This window comes from Eurosta solidaginis, chromosome 5, assembly GCF_040869045.1.
Source record: "Eurosta solidaginis isolate ZX-2024a chromosome 5, ASM4086904v1, whole genome shotgun sequence".
NCBI classification, from domain to species: Eukaryota; Metazoa; Arthropoda; class Insecta; order Diptera; family Tephritidae; genus Eurosta; species Eurosta solidaginis.
The window spans coordinates 1,132,852-1,154,603 of record NC_090323.1 but is presented as its reverse complement, the minus strand read 5'-3'; the positions used below and the strand labels follow the sequence as shown (position 1 = coordinate 1,154,603).

The 21,752-nt window shown below is 34.7% G+C and overlaps 2 protein-coding genes across 9 annotated transcripts in view; one reads left to right on the top strand and one right to left on the bottom strand.

The window, feature by feature from the left end:
- The first annotated feature begins 1,158 nt into the window (after positions 1–1,158).
- On the top strand, positions 1,159–21,391 carry LOC137251867 (uncharacterized). Of its 3 annotated transcripts, none has more exons than XM_067786770.1 (5): positions 1,159–1,297; positions 11,468–11,545; positions 13,774–13,825; positions 15,587–16,551; positions 16,610–21,391. In XM_067786770.1, the coding sequence occupies exons 2-5, from the start codon at positions 11,472–11,474 to the stop codon at positions 17,841–17,843; spliced, it is 2,325 nt and encodes a 774-aa protein (XP_067642871.1). In that variant the 5' UTR covers positions 1,159–1,297; positions 11,468–11,471; the 3' UTR covers positions 17,844–21,391. The 3 variants fall into 3 exon arrangements, with proteins under 3 accessions (XP_067642871.1, XP_067642872.1, XP_067642870.1); XM_067786771.1 differs by lacking the exon at positions 1,159–1,297 and adding an exon at positions 9,269–9,352; XM_067786769.1 differs by lacking the exon at positions 1,159–1,297 and adding an exon at positions 10,863–10,963.
- Atg1 (serine/threonine-protein kinase unc-51-like protein Atg1) overlaps positions 19,979–21,752 on the bottom strand; it is a 63,756-nt gene continuing 61,982 nt past the window's right edge. For all 6 annotated transcript variants that reach the window (XM_067786763.1, XM_067786762.1, XM_067786767.1 and 3 more), the window contains one exon: positions 19,979–21,719. In XM_067786763.1, the coding sequence (XP_067642864.1) occupies positions 21,646–21,719 (74 nt within the window). In that variant the 3' untranslated portion in view covers positions 19,979–21,645. The remainder of the gene's footprint in view (positions 21,720–21,752) is intronic.

The following is a 21,752-nucleotide window of genomic DNA, read 5'->3' as shown; positions in this document are numbered from 1 at the left end:
TTTTTCGTATTGCATATTATATGTTTTAGAATTATTTATTACCCACATTACCTTTTTTTGCCATTTTTTATAATTCTAAGAAGTTATCAAAGGTTGCTGGGTGCTCAAACTGCTATAAATCGACTGCTGGGTGGAATATACCCCTAACTCGTCTGCTATTTCAAAAACACCCCATCTCGAAAAACTTTTGGAAAACGCCATATTCCAGAACTTGTTTTAAAAACTCAGAACTTAGAATTCGGTTAAAGACGCCATTTCTCAGGATTTGTTTCAAAAACGCCCGATCTTAGTTCAAAATGCGCGAATTTATACTCATAAATGGCGTTTTTGAAACAAACTCTGAGATAGGGCATTTTTCAACCGAATTTTGAAATAGGACGTCTTTGTGACAATTTTGAAATAGGACATTTTTCAAAAGTTTTCTGAGATAGGGCGGTCTCAGAATGGCAGCCGAGATGGGTGATATTCCACACAGCAGTCGAAAAGCTCTGAAAAAACTTTACTTTTTTCTGCACAACTGTTTTATTGGCGCAGCGACGATTCGTTTTTATGCATGTTATGTATATACCCTTTTTAAATGAAGATATTAACGTAGAAAAATTCAAGTTTCTGAGTAATTAGAAAAGAAATTTTTATAATAAAACTTATACCTGTTGCGAACCCCGCTTTTGACAATGGATCGCTACTCCTTTTTTTCAAAATGATGTATTTACATATGAATATGGTCTACATATGAGAATGAGTTTGATTTTCGCTGTCTCTTTAGCAGCAGCTCCAGCTAAGCCATCACTTGCCCTTTCGTTGTTTATGCATATATCCATGCATGTACTTACAAATGTTTATATATGTTTGTATGTATAATATGTGCATACTTATTAACTTTGTATGAATTGTGTCGATGTCCATCAGTAATTGTTTTACTTTTTGATACGATTAAGTAATTTTGATTGCATTTTATGCTTTCAATGGAAACGTGGCGTCAACAACAGTTTTACTTACATACGCGCATACATATGTATCCACATATATACTAATACCAATTCATTCCTAAGCACCGGCATATTTCCGCCGGAAAGCAGGCAATGCGCGCAATCGCCAACTCAACCAATCCATTTGGTTTCAATCCATCCAAACGGCAGGACAAACTTTTATTAAAATTCGAAGCGCTTCACGTTCGCGTAAATTTTTATAAAATTTACTTACTCACACATATACAAATCTGAACAAACAAATAACTAATTATAATATATTCGGAGTAAACAAAAAATACAAGAATTGAAAATATTAACATAACTATGTAAGTATGTATGTGTGCATATTTACCTATGTTTGTAGTGCTTTAAATACAACAATTAACGGTTTTATTAGCCTGTGTTGCATTTGTTTCTTCTGTTTTTCTTTGGCGATATGTAGGTATGTATGTATTCACAAATGAAAGCATGACCACGTAATCTCTTAATTCTTAATTTGTTGGCCCAATGAAATATGAAAAAGTTTGTGATAAGTGAAACAAATTTTAAATATACATAAATACTTAACTACGTACCTTGTTTATCCGAGTATCTGGTGTGCTTGAAAATATGAATGTATGTATGTACATTAGACTGGGTCGATTTATTAATCGATATCGTGCCATCGATTTTTCGATAGGATTTGATTGTAAAATTTTCATGTATTTTTTTTTTCAAAAACTGTTATCGACAACTTTTTTAGCGGACATTTTTGGGTCGGACAGGGTATACATATGAAAATTTTATTTAGTAGGTCATGAAAAAACCTTAAAAATCAAAGTCGAAAAAAACGTAAAAAAAATGAAATTTCACAGGTTCGCAAATAATTTTGTAGGGTATGCGTAGTGGAACTTTTTTTTCTGAGCCCAAATCCTATCGAAAAATCTATGGCGCGATATCGGTCAATTTTCGTCCACACAAATCGACCCGCCCTAATGTACGTATATGTATTCGGCCTTGAACTATTTGTAAAACCTATGTGGACAAATATTTAGGTTTATTTACTGGTCATTTCGATTTGGTGACAAAAAACTGCAATAAATATTTCAATGCTGGCTAAATCAGCCGATCATCTCTGTTCACTCTTAAACACACTTATTGGACCACTCAACAGCAATGAAGGATGTCAGATATATCCATTCCAAAGTTTGCGCCTTATCTACAGCTTTTCTCATTTGATCAAAAGGAATACGGCATTAGCTTGGGAAGGAGTATCAATATATAACCTGGATAACAAAGTGAATGAGGACAAGACGAAGCAATTGCTGTCGATAGAAAATAAATCAAGATCGCCTAGCAGCGCAGTTACTGTTAACAGATACAAATTCGAAACCGCAAAGGACTTCGAATAGCGAAAACGGTAGAACTTAGTAGTCAATTGAAAACTTTAATAAAAACCGTCCTGAAAGCGATGATCAATGAACGCTGTAGAAAACAGAGTAGAATACTGGGATTATTTGAGACAAAACTTCGCCAAAAAACTAAGGATCCCCTCACTCACAATATTGATGAGCTGTACGAAATGTGTGCAGATATGAACATAATATTGCGAATTAAGAGATAAAAGTTTTTGAAATAAATGGATCAAAAAGCAGCGGAAATTGTATGCTTAAGTCACCAAAAAATATAATTGATTGCACCTTCGTATACGCAATGAAACCACAATCGTGCTACGAAATGCAGACTCCTGTCTAAAACATAGACATAATGTTGATAAATTTTGAATTTGAAATTTTGTTGAGAGAGAGACAAACCACGTCAGGTCAGGTTACGTTAGGTTGAAGTGGCTGCTCGAGGGCAAACTTAGTCCAGTGACATTAGGCACACCTAGCGTGATTTGACTCAATAGAGAGCAACTTACAGACGTTTAAGATCTTCTTTATTGCCAAGTTTCCAATCTTGATGGACTGTAAATACTTTATTACCGGTAATTGTCCTCTACCTTTATAGTTTTGTTTTTGATAAGCAATTTAATAAAAATAAAAAGTCATCAACAAATGTCATTAACATCGTTCATTTCTTCCTAATGCTTCCCTTTTATTGCATGGTCTCTGTGTTTGTTTCTTCAAACTTGATCGCAAGATTCCCTGGTTTATTATGAAATTTCTAAATCTCTCCACGGGGCCTCCTAAGGGAATTTTATTTTTCGCGTTTTCGGGATTGTGAATAAAGCATAAGCAATTAATATAGTGTACGTAATTAATAATTTCCAGGATTTTTGTGTCCAAATTTTTCGAAAAAACAAAAAAAATATTTTTCACTCGGCGTTTTAAAATTAGTTTTTAATGGCCGGCCTAGTGAAGCGTTGTTTGTACGAAACAAACATAAACAATTTAAAAATATGATTATTTTAGTAAGATGAACAACAACAAACAATCAAATATTAGTATGGAAATCGATATGACTTATGTAGGTACTTGAATTTATGAATTTACATATATACGAAATGTGTATGGATAAAATTCGCGCCACTTTTGCTGCTTTTGTTTATGTGAACTGTTCTGTAAATGCAAGTGGTTCGCGATGACGTGGCTGTCCGGGCCTTTTGGAATTTCGCTCTTTTATGTATCTATTTTTTTTATAGTTTTTCTTAGCCATAAAATCACTATTTTTAACAAAAATGTTGGGAAAGGTCACATGAGATGAACGTTGACGTCCATGTTTATTTGAGGACTTTAAAATCAATTTTCTCGAAATTTTCATTTCGCTACATATTACTTTCATTCATGTCTTCAAATAGTTTGTAGCTGTTTTTGATTAATATTTTTGTAGTACAGAAGTTTTACAATTTGCTGCTTTAGAAATACATATGTACAGAATTAGATACGAAAGAGTTGTCCTGGTATCATTTACATTTGCATATATGATGTCGCCTACTATATTATTGATTTTGGATATTCGAAAACAAAACATTTAATTTTAAATTTTTAAATCACCAAAGTTAAGACCGCTGAAAAACATCCCTTTATCGACTCCATTCGGGACCACAATATATGTGTGATATTATCGTGGCTTGGTATTATCGTTTGAAGGGATTAGAATGGATAAAACAGGTAATTTGACTTAAAAGGACCTCCCTAATGTGTATATGTACATACCCTAGTCTAGGATGAATCCGGGATGAGTCGCAAAGGAGTATGCGACCAATGTCAGTTTTGATCTCTTTGTATGAGTTGAGCTGTTCCCTTTTGTTTGAGCATATCCTATGAAGAGACTAACTGTACCCATTTATACCCGAAAGGGATAGATAAGAGCAATTCTCTTTGTACCCTAATGGGTCCATATGAATACAAGCCCTTTCTATTCAACAATGACTCAAACAGGGACCAGTTGAAAGTTTGCCAAGCCACCAAATCTATTTGATGTAAGTTGTTTACCCGCTTTTCAAAAAGGGGTAAGAAATATTCCTACTGCGGCGTAGTCGTTAAGTCCTACTAATTTAAGTTCGGTATAGGGCTCCGAATTTTTCCTAAATAATTCGATTAAATCAACTGTAATCTCTTAGCGCAGCGTGCCTAAAGCGTACTGATGATGAAGGCTTAGCACCCTTCGAAATGGATCTATCTGCGTAGTTGTGGCAGGTTGTCTGAACAATTTTCTACTTACTATTCCAAAAACAAAATACAATTTTTCAAATTTAGAAAACAATAATTATCGTTAGAAAAAAATTATTGTTCTGGCCTTGAGCTCGAATAAAACCTTGAATCATTTATCAATAGGCCGATAAAAACAAAAACAATTGTAATCTTTTTTTATTTTTCTCATTTCGTTGCCGTTTTTTTTAATATTTCTTAAAATAGGCTACATAGATTTCAATCTGACTAATCCCAACTGTACCCGAAAGGGACTAAATGGGATCAACTACGCCCAAATGTAGACAAAAGAGATCAATCGGAGCCCAATCTCTTTAGAGATTAATCGCACGATTTTTTATAGGGTACATAGATTCAAATGTATGATTGTATGCATGTATTCTTACGAGGAAACATACTTGAGTAGGTACTTAACTTTTTGTTTACATCTGAGAAGTGCAATTTCAGTGGGAAATATCAACGTCAGCGCATATTAATGAAATTCAGAATGAACCATAAACTCCGATCGAATCTCAAGCCTTGCGAAGGCGCATTTCTATATATATACACTAATTTGTACATAGCGATAGTGGTGTTAATAAATATGTATGTATGCACATTATGATTTGTAACAGAATCAGGCAAAGAGTTCTATGAGACGTTGGCTGTATCCTCAAACAAATAAGACCGCGTCATTCAGTTTCAAATCGTGGTTTAGTGTTGAAGCAGGTCTAATTGCTTACAAAGTTTATAGCATAAAATTATGTGAACAAAACCCACATATCGTTCATTTGCTGCAACGTCGTCATAATTCAAAAAACATGAATTTTGAGTTAATAACACATAAACGTACCCAATATCATGATCTATGTTGGTATAAAAAAATATTCGTGATCAGTTAAAAATTTAGCACGTGCTATAAAAACTAAAATAAGCCTTTATATGCGCAACATATGACAGTTAAAATCTTTGAATGGCTCTCCTGGAAAATTGTATTTTTTGAGTTATGAGGAATTGCAGCAAATGAGCGATATGTGCAGTATATATGTATATCACTATAGTCATAATTCTTAAGAGTCTGTGTCACTCATACATACATAAGGTAAATGCACCTATTTACGGCATGTTAAGAGATACCTATAATGAAAGGTGCACTGTGTCTTATCTCCGCTTTATCGAACTTCAAAACTGAATTGTATACATTAACAGATGATTTATTAATAAAATACAGTGCATAAATAAATAATATTTAGTTAAGTTTGTAACATATATTACGTTTTGTAAAATCATATATTGTTCCCATTTCCGGGTTAAAAATTTTCCCTCGTCCTAATTCTGTGGTAAAACGTTCCTATCTCCGTACCATATATTATAGCAGGTCAGAGCAAAAATTCAATAAAAATCTAGACTTTCAGTTATGTTGTTTATTGACACATATTTTCTTGTTACATTAAACATATCTTTGAAATACAAGTTTTACATATTTATATTAATTTATGTCATTTATTAGAAATACTCCTCGTTTATTTATGAGCTGTGGTGGATTAATCTTTCTTATTATTTCTCCAACCTCATAATCCAGAATATGGTCCCTTTCTGGCCAGCGCCAATTGGGACCACTCATTGTCATTGTTTTAATCTGGAACTTAACAGTATCGCCATTAATAACTTTTAGTACCTTGCCCGGAAACTTTTCTCCTTCATATTGAATTAACACATAATCTCCTTGTTTAATGATTTCTTCTGAAAGGGCTCCATTTTTTGTGTTTTTTTAATGTATTTCTCATTCTTCTTTTTCTTTTTTAAAGCCTGTTTCTCACTCTTTGTCTTTTTTTCTTCATCCAAGCGACGTTGATATTCAATATACTCTGAGGCTATCGCTACAGTTGGCGTCAATTTTCTTTTAACGATTTTTTTCTTTGGATCGATTGGCATGGTTTCAGGCCAAAGTAACGCGTTTTTGAAAGGAGTAGGGAACTCATGGTTTTTGTGGGTTTCTTCCTCGTTTAGTGGTTTAGCTGGAGCCGAAATAGAAGCTTTGGAGGTGCTTGGCATTACATCCGTATACCGAGAGGCATACTCAATATTTTGGTCGGTCGTTAAATCTTCAACATGTGAAATATTTTCAAGGTTAGGTTGTTTAACGGAAGTTGGAGTCGAAGTATTCAAGCCGCTTACTTTAGGGGTTTCTTGTTCCACTGTTGTCACATTACATTCGTCCAAAAAATCTATACTCATGTTCTCAATATCAAATGAAATAAAATCGCCTAACAGATTCGTTATACTTAAATCGTTTATTTGAAAATTACGTTCATCATCTTGATCATTGTTGAGACTTTTCCAAAAATAATATAAATTTTCATCTTTCACATCTCCGTCCCACTGTCCAGGACACACAGTAAATGATTTCAATTTTTCTGGGGAAAGTCTTTCTTCAAACATCTTAACCAACTCTTTCACCTCACTTCCAATCTTTGGTGTATCATTATTTGGATTTTCAACGTTATGAGCAGTGGTTTCATCGGATGTTGTCTCTATGGAGGCTTTCAAAATTTTGTCATAAAGCACCGCATCCGGATTAAAAGGATACAATTTTTTATGATTTCGGGAGTCACTGCCATGTCTAAACACCTTTGAACGATGGGGGCCAAGTCGTCGTGCTTCAATCGCTGTCCATTATTACTGAATCTGCAGCTTTGAATCTCTTTTCTCAATTGATTTTTAAGAGTATGAAATACTGCAACGTCCATTGGCTGCAGTAAGTGGGTAGAGTTGGGAAGGAGTGCCACAAGTATGATTCCATGCTTCTTGCAAAACTCACAAACGTGTAGAGACAGATGAGATGAATGTCCGTCAAGAAACAAAACCACTGGCAGCTTTGTGCCCTCATTAACCAGGAAGGGATAGAATACATTAGCTATATATTCAAAGAAAGTTTCGCTAGTCATCCATCCAGAGTCTGACTTTCCAATGGCCCAATCCGTCGGATATTTTTGCAGTATATTATTTGGAAGTCGTTTGTACGGAAAAATTACAAATGGTGGCATGATATGACCGGATGCGGAAGCACCTATAGAAAGTGTGAGACACTCCTTTTCATCATTTCCTGCTCGAAAATAAACACTTTTAGAGCCCCGTTTAGTCAAAACAGCTTGACCCTTAGGGCAAAGGAAAAAGGCTGACTCGTCACAGTTGAAAATTCTGTCTGGATCCTCTAAAACTTCAAGAGAGTCATTATCCTGAATATCCTTATAAACACGACCAAACCAAGCTCTTATAGAAGCTTCTGTTACTGAAGCACGAGAGACTGTCAAGCATTGAGCAACTCGTAGACTTATTGACATATTTCTTTTCAAAAAGTTTTCGTACCATTTCCTACCTGGTATTCCATTTTTAAAATGGTTAGGCCTCTTTATTTCTTTTACAAGACACGCTACGGAATTAATGAGCTGATCTTTTGTGACCGGAAACCTCATCTCGGCTAATTTATGCACCCATTTAACTATCAAACCTTCTTCTTCTTCGGATAATACTGTTGGAGGTCCAGCATATGACTTGGTATACTTGTTGTTTTTTTTGTCCAAGAGGGTCTGATATGGAATATTGTACAGTTTCGATGCTTTATAGCATGTCATTTTAGATGATTTGATGGCCTCATGGGCTAATCTTAATGATTCCTGAGTATATTTCGGCATAGTTTAGCGAAAATGTTTATGTCTCTAAAAAAATACACCTGAAAAAAGATATGTCTCGCAATTACAATATACAACTTCTCAATTGCGTTATATGGCACGGAATTAGAAAAATATATACAAATTAAGAGCCTAATTATGTTGTATGGTTATTTTAAATAAATACTTTTTAAACCTATAGGTTATCGAACTGAATACGTTTTTCAAGTCTGTTTCTTCCCGATGAGTTTGGAAATTCTGTAAATTATCATTAAAATGCCTTTCAAACACGTTTTTTATGTTCGTATTTAACTTCTTGTTCGACTTATTTTAGCTGAGAGTTAAAAACTTTTTACTTTAAAAACAAGAAAAGTCTGCAGAATATATTGGAACGGAATAGCAATTTTGAGATCCTTATTAAGTTTTGTAATATCTCTATTTCAAAAAAAAAAATATTTAATTTATTTATTTAAAAAAATAAGCCACAAACAAAAACAGAACAACTTTTCCTATTTCCGTTCTAATAACGCAATTGGCAGCACTTCGAAATACGAGCGCACCTTATTACGTTTTAGTTTAAAACACAGTTTTTCACGTATTTCAATAACAAAAACTAATTTTTCACTACGAAAATAGAAATCTAATACATTTAGTTCTAATTTCATGTGTAAAACATTTTATAAAAACTTACCAGTTTGTTTAAAAAAGCTTATGAAAGTAGCGATGAATCCTTAACTCTTTTACTAAGAAAACCACTGATTTTTGCGTTTATCTTCACTGAATGCCAAATGCCCACTGATAAGTTAAAATATTTTCAAAGCTGAAATGGGCTTATCCCTGTTTTTCTCAGAACTCATAATTTCTTAATTTCACAATAATTTAAAATAAAAATTGTGTTCACAAAGTAAGCCATAGTCTTATTTTTTAAGTAAAGAAATTCGTTAACAAAATAGAACGGAAATATGGACTAGCCCGTAAATAGGTGCATTTACCTTACATATGTACAGACATTCATAGACACATACATACCTAAGTGAATCTAAAAAAAAAACACTAACTCCACAAAAAAAAAAATTTCGCCATCAAAACAATTATTAAGGTAATAAAGAAATAATTCCACATCCTAAGGATAAGGTGCTGTTCATTTTTTTAATTGCCACCTTAATCAACAAGGCCCTTACCAACAATTTTGCAGAAGCAAAATTTTTAATTTTCAAAGTCACTGTATATATATATGTATGTGTGAAGGTTTTTTAAATGCGGAAAGACTCTTCCCTTACACTTTCAAAGTAAAGCTTTCCTTCGTAAACAAAGTAAGCATTTCAATTATAAATTCATCACTCCATTGTTTTCTTAATAACCGATATGTCTTCTATGTTTTGTATAACTTTACCTACTCTATTGCGCACCGTGTTAATTAGTTTTTGGCAGGTTTCTAATGGAGTGCAGTCACATCCCAATTCTTCGTGTTCTGCCAATAATAAAAAAAATAAAAATAAAAAATAACTGACAAAATTTTCAAATAATTTCTGCAGCTATTTTTTCCAGGTGTATGTATGTATGTCAGCTCACTATGAACTTATTTGTTTTAAAAATTTCGTCTCCAGTGTATTTTGTTTTTGTAAACTGTGTTAAAAACATAAACACATAAATAGATGAAGACCACAATTTTAAAACAACAAAAGTACGATTTAATGAATTCAACTTAAGATGTATTCGATTTTGCGATTGAAGGCCAGATTTGGGTGAGTTGGTTAATCCAAGCTTAAAATAGTCTTACAATGTACTTTACCCGAGCTCTTGAAAATAATTGGCTGAGTTCCGATATAAAAAAAACGCCCGCTGTTTGTAAACGAGAGTGAGGCATTCTAATGAACATGCATACCCTACTAAAAACAGCTTATATAAGGCTTATATCATTTAATCAAAAGGCTTATAAAATTAGGTTTAAAATTTGAGGCGGTGTGCTGGTTTAAAGTGTCTCCTAGATTTTTCTGGAACCTATATTTTTATTTATTTATATATTAGCTTTTTATCGGATTATACAGTTAATCGGTTATTGTTGCAAGCGGCGTTGCCAGCCATTCCTTTATTTCTTATATTCGCTTACTTAATTTTTTGCTGGGAAGGCTATGTGAGAAGACATAAGTACAATCAGTTTATATTTGCATAACCATATTATTTGCAAACATTTGTACATATGTATTTAAGCGAAAAATTTAAAATATTTAACTGTTTAAATATAACAATAACAATGCTTATGACGCTATTGCCTTATCGTGCTAAGCATTCTGAAGAACCTCTCATTTTACTTCCTAAGTACATTAAATATGCACATTTCTATAATATGCAGTTACTGAAAGCCTTACTAGCAAAATCGATTGAACTTTTTCCCATTCGATATAAATTAAATAGCTTAAGCTGAGTTATTCTTATAACACCGATAAGGCTAGATTCCTGGAGGATAAGTCTGTCTTCTAAGTTTATTGCTTTCAATTATCTCAATAAAGAATGTGTGTGTTTAAGTACTTTAGGTAAACAAAATTTGTATGTGTTACATACATATATTTAAAAAAATTACTATTGTAAACAACTGCAAGTCAATATGTTAATTTTTCGAGAACTTTTGATGATATCCCGTAACAATCGGATGGTGAGAGATGGTGAGGTTGGCATAGCCGTCTTTGGGCTTAACTTTAATAATGAAGATGTAAGAAAAAAATTGAGCTTTATTTACGTTTTCTCAAAAATTTTAAATTTTGAAAACGGTAAAAACTATCAAATCTACTTTTTACTTAAAGCGACTTTTCAGTTCTCATGAAATGCAGAAGGACTTCTGTATATAGTGGTTTAAAGCCTATACTAAAGCTAAAATAATCAATAAACCAGGAATTTTTCTGCTGGTTGTTTCAGGTTCGAAAGGGTTAAGAAAAGTATGTGTGTGTTAAGTGTTCACAATCCTTAGAAATTACCAAAAATAAAAGCTGCTTACTCCATCAATTTTGAAAGTTTCAAGGTTGAGCGTACTTTTATTGAAATTGGTTTTTTTCGTTTTACTGTAAATTTTCGTTGAGTGAAGTGGGCAGATTTTATCGCCGTGATGACGGTTTTTTTATAAATATGTACGTCTGTATGTATGTTTGTAAGCTCTAAGAACTATGTACAAAATATTCATTTTCATAAATCTCAAATTACTAACAATTTTTCATTTCAGCAAAATGCTTAATACGAATCTACCGAAAATAGAACCGAGAGAAAAATTGCTTTTGGAGAGAAGACATTCAATTTGTTTGTAGGTATTTTGTAGAATAATGAAATAATGAGAAAAAAGAAGTTTAGTGTCGGCACTAAGGTCTTGTTCAAGCCTATAAAAGTTTCTGAGATAGATATAGACTTCTATATATCAGAATACTCTGGCAGAAAAAATAAATTCTCTTCCTGGGCACTCATCTCAGATCGCTATTTAAAACAAGTAAGGAAGGCTAAGTTCGGGTGTAACCGAAAATTACATACTCAGCTGAGAGCTTTGGAGACAAAATAGGGGAAAATCACCAGGTAGAAAAATGAACCTACGGTAACCCTGGAATGTGTTTGTATGACATGGTTATCAAATGAAAGGTTTTAAAGAGTATATGGCCTTAGTTCTATAGGTGGACGCGTTTTCGACATATCGCCATAAAGGACCATGGGTGACTCTATAATGTGTTTGTACGATATGGGTATCAAATTAAAGGCATTAATGAGGGTTTTAAAAGGGAGTGGCCCTTAGTTGTATATGTGAAGGCGTTTTCGAGATATCGACCAAAATATGGACCAGGGTGACTCAGAACATCATCTGTCGGGTACCGCTAATTTATTTTTATATGTAATACCATGAAGAGTATTCCTGCGATGATTTCAAGGCCTTTTGATTTCGCCCTGCAGAACTTTTTCATTTTCTTCTACTTAATATGGTAGGTGTCACACCCATTTTACAAAGTTTTTTCTAAAGTTATATTTTGCGTCAAAAAACCAATCCAATCACCATGTTTCATCCCTTTTTTCGTATTTGGTATAGAATTATGGAATTTTTTCCGTTTTTCGAAATTTTCGATATCGAAAAAGTGGGCGTGGTCATAGTCGGATTTCGCCCATTTTTAATATCAAGATAAAGTGAGTTCAGATAAGTACGTGAACTAAGTTTAGTAAAGATATATCGATTTTTGCTCAAGTTATCGTGTTAAGGGCTGAGCGGAAGGGCTGAGCGGAAGGGCAGACGGTCGACCGTGTATAAAAACTGGGCGTGGCTTTAACCGATTTCGCCCATTTTCACAGAAAACAGTTATCGTCATAGAATCTATGCCCTTACCAAATTTCACATTGGTAAATTTTTGTTCCACTTATGGCATTAAAAGTATTCTAGACAAATTAAATGAAAATGGGCGGAGCCACGCCCATTTTGAAATGTTCTTTTATCTTTGTATTTTTTTTGCACCATATCATTACTGCAGTTGAATGTTGACATAATTTACTTATATACTGTAAAGATATTCAATTTTTAATTAATATTTGACTTTGTGTTCGTCATCCGATTTTGCTAATTTTTATTTAGCACACATACAGTAAAAGAAGTAACATTCCTGCCAAATTTCAATATGATATCTTCAACGACTGCCAAATTACAGCTTACAAAACTTTTAAATTACCTTTTTTTAAAAGTGGGCGGGGCCACGCCCATTGTCCAAAATTTTACTAATTTTCTATTCTGCGTCACAAGATCAACCCACCTACCAAGTTTCATCGAATTATGGCACTTTTTCGGGTCTTCGAAATTTTCGATATCGAAAAAGTGGGCGTGGTTAAAATTCGATATCGTTCATTTTAAATAGCGATCTGAGATGAGTGCCTAGAACTTACATACCAAATTTCATTAAGATACTTCAAAATTTACTCAAGTTGTCGTGTTTACGGACAGACGGATGGAGGGTCGGACGGGACGGACATGGCTAAATGAATTTCTTTTTTCGCCCAGATCATTTTGATATACATATAAAGTCTATATCTATCTCGATTAGTTTATGCCGTTACGGATTACCGTTATGCGAACAAAATTAATATACTCTGTGAGCTCTGCTCATCTGAGTATAATCAACGAAATCGGACTATAGTCACTCCTAATTTTTCGATATCGAAAATTTCGAAAAACCGAAAAAGTGCTATAATTCATTACCAAAGACGGATAAAGCGATGCAACTTGGTAGGTGGGTTGCCCTTATGACGCAGAAAGAAAATTAGTAAAATTTTGGACAATGGGCGTGGCACCGCCCACATTTAAAAGAAGGTAATTTAAAAGTTTTGCAAGCTGTAATTTGGCAGCTGAGTATGTAATATTCGGTTACACCCGAACTTAGCCTTCCTTACTTGTTTCTTAACATAACTTTTTAAACAAAACTGTCACACGCTGAGCTTGTTTTTATGATACATCCTAATGTACATACAAAGATTTAATTAATTTTAATTATTTATTTATTTTATTTACAGAGAAATATCTAAAAAACGTCGCCAAAGTGTGGCAACGAGCATCTTCATACCAGTAAGTGAAAAAGGATATATTTATATGCATATATGTATGTATATACATATATATGTATATTAGGGCGGGTCGATTTAAAAATCGCTCATTGGTCTGTGAAAATCGTATTGTAGGGATCAAAATAAGAAACTTTGCCGAAGGAACCATACCTCTAAAACGAATTCTGGTGCCCCCCTTTGGGTGGAACTTTTGGGTAGGGGCAATTTCAATCCTACCTGCTGTGTCTTGTGGTGGCTTAAAAAAAACAACACAAGCAATTTTACGATCTGCAATTGTGTCACAGTGATACATTCATTTTTTAAAACGGTTGAATAAAAAACCCACACAACTATGTTTACGACATGCAAATGCATCACAGTGATGCCTTGGTTTTAAAAGGGGGTTGTAGAAACGCTAATTTCTTATAATTTTTTTTAATTTCTTTTCTATTACTAAGTTAAATTCATTTTTTCATTTACATATGTTCTGACTAAATAAATTTCTAAAGAGAAAAATAAACTTCAAAAAGAAAAAAAGATAGGCATTTCAAAGTGGGATTTTTCAAAATTTGCCCCTACCCAAAAGTTCGACCCAAAGGGGGGACACCAGAATTCGTTTTAGAGGTATGGTACCTTCGGCAAAGTTTCTTATTTTGATCCCTAGAATATGATTTTCACAGAGCAATGGGCGATTTTTTTGCCTCCCCACAAATCGACCCGGCCTAATGTATATGTATATACAAATGTAGATGTATTTATAAATTTGCATTGAATGTGTAAAATCAAGCCTAAAAGATTCGGTTAGACACGATCAATCCAAAAAAGTTGTAAAAAATTCAAATAATTTCTTTCTAGGAAAAAATATCATTACCTGGAAAGAACGTTTTTTTTTGGAAGTCAGGAAGCTTGAGATTGATTTTGAACCAATGGTTTATTAGCCAAATCTACTTGAAATTTCGCGTAGAATACAAATAGGCCTTACCCTAGAGTAGGAACGCACTCTCCCTTGGGAAACGCGCGTCACTCTAGCTCAACTTCGATCTGGGTACTATAACAGGTTAAAATCTTACCTATCCAGAATCAACCCCGACATACAAATGTATGTCCTACTTGCAATGTGTTCCCACATGACACCAACCATCTCTTCAATTGTAATGTGGAACCAGTTATCGTCATAGAATCTACACCCCTCTCATTATGGTCCACCCCTGTTGAAACAGCAAGTTTCCTTGGACTCCCGTTAGAGGACATTGATGACAATTTGTGATTGGTCGCACCTACTGGATGGGGCGAAGTACTGCTACAACAGCAACAAAACGTAGGGCTTAAAAGAGCTCACTGAAAAATCACAATATTTATAAAAGGCATACTAAGGGTCTAATTTATTCAACACCTACCGATCTGTATTTCTCAATCAATAATGTCTCTGCAAATCACCGAGAAAATATTTGGTGAAAATATTGGCATGTGAGTGAAACAGTTTTAAAAAGTTTTCTGAGCAACGAGTTCTTTTGATCGCTGACGGGTGCTGAAATCACATCGTGGCACCATTTCCTTTCAATTTTCCTTCTAACACTGAGTGCTTTATTCCTTCATCGAATAAAAGTGAGAGCGATCACAAGAGTATCGTATTCGTTGTAAATTTTTCATTTTTTTTTTTGGGTTTCCAATATAAGAGTTGACTAGAACATAGGACATACGACGATTGGGAGACTTTATGAGTTGCCCAATTGTGTCTTTTAAATAATGTGTTTTTTTAATTAATTTAATTAACTTTTTACAGAAAGATTCTCGTAAAACGATTTCAAAATCTAATAGCAGCCAAAAACCAACTTCGAGAAACAAAAAATTTCTTACTTCAGTAATAAATCGGAAAAGAAAATTCGGGCGCATTTTTGCCAAAAAGAAACTGAAGCGTTTAACAATTTCAAATATAAAGAAAATTGTCACAAAAAATCAATCAAGTTTGAGTTCATTAAAACATCCAGAAAGTTATCCAATTGTTAGGCAAAGTGTCTCCAGTCAGAGAATACGTTGTGTTGCAGAAAGTTTGCGTGATAAAAAGATGCCGGAGAACGCAATAGCAACAGAGACCTCATCAAGTATAAATAATACATCAACTGAAGCGTGTCAGTCAAATTTTAGTACTGGGTTATATGCCGCCGAAGCTTTGGAAGCTGAACAAAACCCAACTCAGAACATTCAAATAAAACAAAGAAAAGAAAAAGAATGCTCCTCACATGGCGCATGTACCAACGACCAATCTGAAAGAATAAATAACTCTCCTAGAAACTATGAGATGTCACATAATACCCACATGCATAGCAACTTGGAGAGCGAAATATCCACTGTTCATGATGAACTATCAAAGCCACAAACACATTTCAGATCTATTAAGAAAATCGATAATTTTCTTATAATGGTCGATTCAAGCGGATCCAATGTTGAAATTAAATACGATGGAACCCCATTGTCACACTCAACCGAAATTGTAACTTTACACGATTTCTCAGGAACCGATGAATATACTCCCAAACATAGTAACTCCATCGAAAATATTAAGAAAGAGTTTACGGACTTTGTCTGCAGCAAAACAAAGAACTGTACTACAACAATAAACACAAGCAATTTGAGCTCGCAACCAGCGTATGTGTTTTCTTCGAGCAAGTTAGCAAATCGTATTGAGGCATGTAGCGATAAAAGTGGTAATACCGCAGACGACACATTGAAATCAAACTTTAAACAAAGGTTAGTTCTAACATTATTATTGTGGATAATATTTTAAGCTTTGTTTATTTTTCCATAGCATCCAAGATATTGTAGACCTAAGCATAAGAGAAACGACCGGATCAACTATAAATCAACCAACTAAACTTTCCTACCGCACAGCAGCGAGCAAGTTTCAGACGGTGCATACAAGAAGCACTTGCCCACTACCTACACATGAAACCAGAATTCCTTGTCACCCAAAACATGTTGGTACCAACAGTTTTTCAACATCGAATTTCTTATCATGTTGCTCTAACTATGAAACCCCAATACCTCCAAAAGTAGGCGCTCAACTTCATCAAACACATACGTTTAATCCGCATCCATTGCAGTCTCGTCCTTCCTTCATTCAACAAATGCCATATTTCGAAACTCCACCAATTAGTCCAAGGGAACATCAATACGCCACAATGCCCCGAAGAATGAACTTTCCCATGCATGAGTTGCATCACAATGAAAGTATTCATCAAACTCAGCAGCCTACTATCGATTCTTCTGCAAATGTAATAACAAACGGTGCAAATTATCCTTCATACTCAAATGGAATATACAGATTGGATCAACATGCAACCCAAACTTTATACAGACCCGATGATGTACGACACCGACAACTATTCGAATTATATAATAGCTGTACTCAACAACATTTAAGACAAGTGCCTGAAAGCCATCAAACAAACTTACAACAACATTGCAGATTACTTCACCCTCAAGTGCAATATCATCATGAACAACCAATTCAAACTAATTATGCCTATCAACATCATCAAACATGCAACTACCATAATATTGATCTACCCAGGCAATTTTATCACCCTCTCCACCAAAACCTATTTCCGTATACAGCAACACCTGCAGAACCAACATCCACAAATGGATCTCATATATATGGTACATGGCGCATGCACAACAATCCAGTGCCTCCCCATGGATTTAACAGATCCATGCAAGGATTTCTCCCACCTAAACCTCCAATTACTGATCGAAATTTGCCAATAGAACATTTAATACCAATAAATTTCCCCTTTCCACCATCAAATTGGTCAAACACACTTCATAATAGTTCGGTGTCGCCGTTAAAAGCGCCATCTCATTTGAATCTATCAGCGCATACATACCCCATGCATAAAGGATATCGTTCTGATACAGAGCTTGTAAGTCATCTAAATATAAACGCTCCTAGAGCGAGCACGAGTACCTCTTTGGCGACTGACAGAACGCCTAGGAGCCACTGGCAGGCGCCACATCCTTTCAGCATTAACTACATGTAGCATAGTTATGTACAGAAATGTGCATAAACATATATTTATGGTTGTGTATCCTCACAAATACGGTTTCTCTCAACTGTTTAAGCTCATTACACTGAGAGACATCCCTAAGCATAAGGCTGATTGCCATAGAAGCATCTAATACTTTTGTTTCATGTTTTAATAATAAGGTGGTCAATTTATTAATTGGCGGCCACCGTGGTGTGATGGTAGCGTGCTCCGCCTACCACACCGTATGCCCTGCGTTCACACCCCAGGCAAAGCAACATCAAAATTTTAGAAATAAGGTTTTTCAATTAGAAGAAAATTTTTCTAAGCGGGGTCGCCCCTCGGCAGTGTTTGGCAAGCGCTCCGAGTGTATTTCTGCCATGAAAAGCTCTCAGTGAAAACTCATCTGATGCCGTTCGGAGTCGGCATAAAACATGTAGGTCCCGTCCGGCCAATTTGTAGGGAAATCAAGAAGAGCACGACGCAAATTGGAAGAGAAGCTCGGCCTTAGATCTCTTCGGAGGTTATCGCGCCTTACATTTTTTTTTTTAATTAAATAAATATTTTTTTTAATTAAATAAAATTTAATTCAAATAAATATTAAAAGTTGTTATCAACAGTTCCGAAATCATTTTAAATATTGTGGCCTATTAAGTATCAACCATTTTACATAAGGCATTAATATTGATAATTAAATATAGTATAATGAACTAAATAATAGGATAAATCATGCAACCCCCCAGCGGGTTAGTGGGCAGGTATGCCTGTCGTAAAATGCGACTAAAATACCAAATTGATTCAAGAGGTTGTGTAGCGCAAACCTTTCAAAGTGTTGCCAGTGCAAAATATAACTTCTCCAACCCAATTGTCAACCTCACCTACCCGTAGCGAATCCGGTTACTTTAACAGCCGAGGATCTGGCGACCCCAAGTTCCTCATGTATCTAGGGGGTGGGAGGGCGGTATGGCCTTGAAGGTTTCATGTGGTCATACTAAATCTTTCCCGAGATGGCCGGACTGGTGCCTTAATGATGCTTGTTACCGGAACGTACCGGATCCGGCAAAGGACCATCAACATCGATAACACTCCCCAAGGCCTTCGGGCAGTGTCCTTATCGCTACAAAAAAAAAATTAAAAATTCAATTACCTGATTTCATTTTTACATTATGTCGGACTGCCAGGCGGCACTGTGTGCCTTGCAATCCTATACAGTTACATCTAAGCTAGTGGATGAATGCACTGAAATCCTTAATGCCCTGGGAGCCAAAAACAAGGTTTTGTTGGGATGGGTTCCCGGACATCAGGGACATGAAGGTAATGAACATGCAAATTACCTAGCAAAGCAGGGTGCTACATCAGCATGCTATGGTCCAGAGCCCTTTTGTGGACTCACAAAAGCACACACCAGGGAAACTATAAGTAACTGGGAAACTAAACAATTTAGACGTCACTGGATTGGCAGGCCAAACTGTTTATACTTCCGGAAACGAAAGTATCAGCCAAACTCATTAACCTAAGCAGGGAGGACCTAAGAACTCTTACTGGGTACTACACAGGACACTGCGGTCTACGATAGCACCTAAGTAAATTAAATCGATCTGATACCCAAATTTGTCGTTTCTGTGAGCTGGATGGTGAAACGCCCGTTCACATTCTCTGCAAATGCGTTGCTCTAGCTAGGCAGAGACTATCCCATCTAGTTGGTGGGACTCTTAATCCCTATGTGACATAGAGTAAAAAGCCTGTAGAAGTACTTAGATACATCAAGAGTCCAGATACAAAATTAGGCTGAAAGGTCATGCACAAAAGATCTGCACAAAGGTCGCAGTGCTTCCAGACCTATCAATAATAATAATACCTCATTTCAAAGTTTATTGCCGTGCTTATCATTTCTTATTAGTTTTTACACACAGTGAGAGGGAGATTATATTACTCGTTATAAAATATAATTAGAAAAGGTAGCTTGATTCCCTACCATACCGAAGGTCCCAGGTTTAGGTACGGAAAAAAATATAATGAAAATTCTTCAGAAAAAGGTTTTCTAACGGAATCGTCCCTTGGCAGTGGTTTGGCAAACTGTATTTGAATGTATTTCTTTCCTGAAACGCTGCTCAGCAAAAGTTAATTTGCATTGAAAGATAAGCTCGGCCTGAATCTCCGCCGGGGTATATCGCAACAAATTAGTTTATTGTTAAGTTCTCGGTTTTAAGTGTTTCAAGCAGCGGTACAAAATATTTTTATGTAATATAAATAATTGTATTTGAAAATGGATAAGTATCATGTTAAGAAGATTGAGTAACGAACTTCTTATTAGGAACTGCTTTAAATAAAATGTTTAAAAAGAAAAAGTAAAATATGTGACCTGGAATCATGAAACGACCCTATTGTGCGAAATTACCGTTGTTCGCTTTTTGAGTGATTCTTATAGGAAATTTAAAGCTCTTTCCAATGGAACATACCGCAGTTTTCTATCTTTCTTAGTTTTTTCACAAATCGCATTTAAAGCCAAATCGGACCACAAGTACGATTTTTTGAAATATTTCGATCCATGCGCCATCTATCGATTTTTTTCTTATTATTGCATTGCCATCGGATTCTGGACTATATTCCAAGTTTCAAGCTTGTAGCTTATCGGGAAGTTACTTAAATTTGAATTATAAAATTCGTTCACAACGGCCGGCCGCTACACAGAGTCAAGCCAAACCAAAACTTTAAACGCGTTTTTCTCGAAAACTTGTTTTCGCACAATAGGGTCGTTTCATGATTCCAAGTCACATATACTGTTAAGACAAAAGAATGTTATGGATGACTTAAAAACTTATTTTTAGTCGACTTTCTGGTCTATATTTTGACGTTCAATAAGTTCTTCCTGTAGTGTCTGTTGATATAAATAAATTTAAACATTTTAAGTGTTACTGCAGGGTAGTGGAAATTGTTTTTAACTGAAATACAAATTTAGTTAAGTGTGCCCAATTATGATACGTTTGAATGTGAGTATGTGGGGTACCAAAACAACCTCGTGGCTGTGCTTTTTCGAAAAACCCATTATTCTTTTTTTGTGAAGTCATATAAAATTGAGAAGTCGCTAAAAATACCATTTTCTGGTATTTTAGCCAATTAAAATTTCTAGTTCAAAGACAAAAATGTCCAAAGAGAGATAGCTCCTTAATTAAGGTTTAATATTTTGTTGTTAAACAAGGATTAATATCGAAAAAGCCACTGCAATTAACCATTTTCTGCTAATCTTTCGAACATCAGTAGGTAGTTATTTAAGTTGCATAATTTTTAGCATTAAAAAGAAATAAAAATTAAATATAGTGGACTACCAACATTAATTAAATCTTTAGATTTATTGCATATGATTTTATATGTATATACGTTTATACGCTATTAACTTATTTATAATTTTTATGTCAGCGTGAACGATGTCTCGGGAATGTTGATCATAATGTCCAAAGATGGTTTGTGGCATATTTTAAATTTAAACAAATAGTCGCGACATACTTAAGTTAATGACGTGCTTCGTAAATAATATTTAAACAAAATGGAGAGCAATTAAACAAGTTAAGCTCTTTACAAAATTGAATGTGTATCTTACAGATACAATCATTCCTAAAAAAAATGTTTCTATTTTGTTGCAATTCATGTGTGTATTTCTGTGGTTAATCCCATACATACAAGTGCAGATGAGGATCAAATATATTGGTTACATATTTATTGTTTCTTTACGCAACGAAAACGCTTTCAGTTGCAATTGGAACATCGAAGCATTTTGTGGTTTCGCTGCTGACTAATAATCACTATACGGAAGGCTTTATCAATTTTCATCAGTCACATATATATAACCTTGTTGCTGCAAAATATTTAAACGCTTTTCAACTGCATCGCGATCTGAAGACAAAGAAAAGTTTAAACAATTTTTTT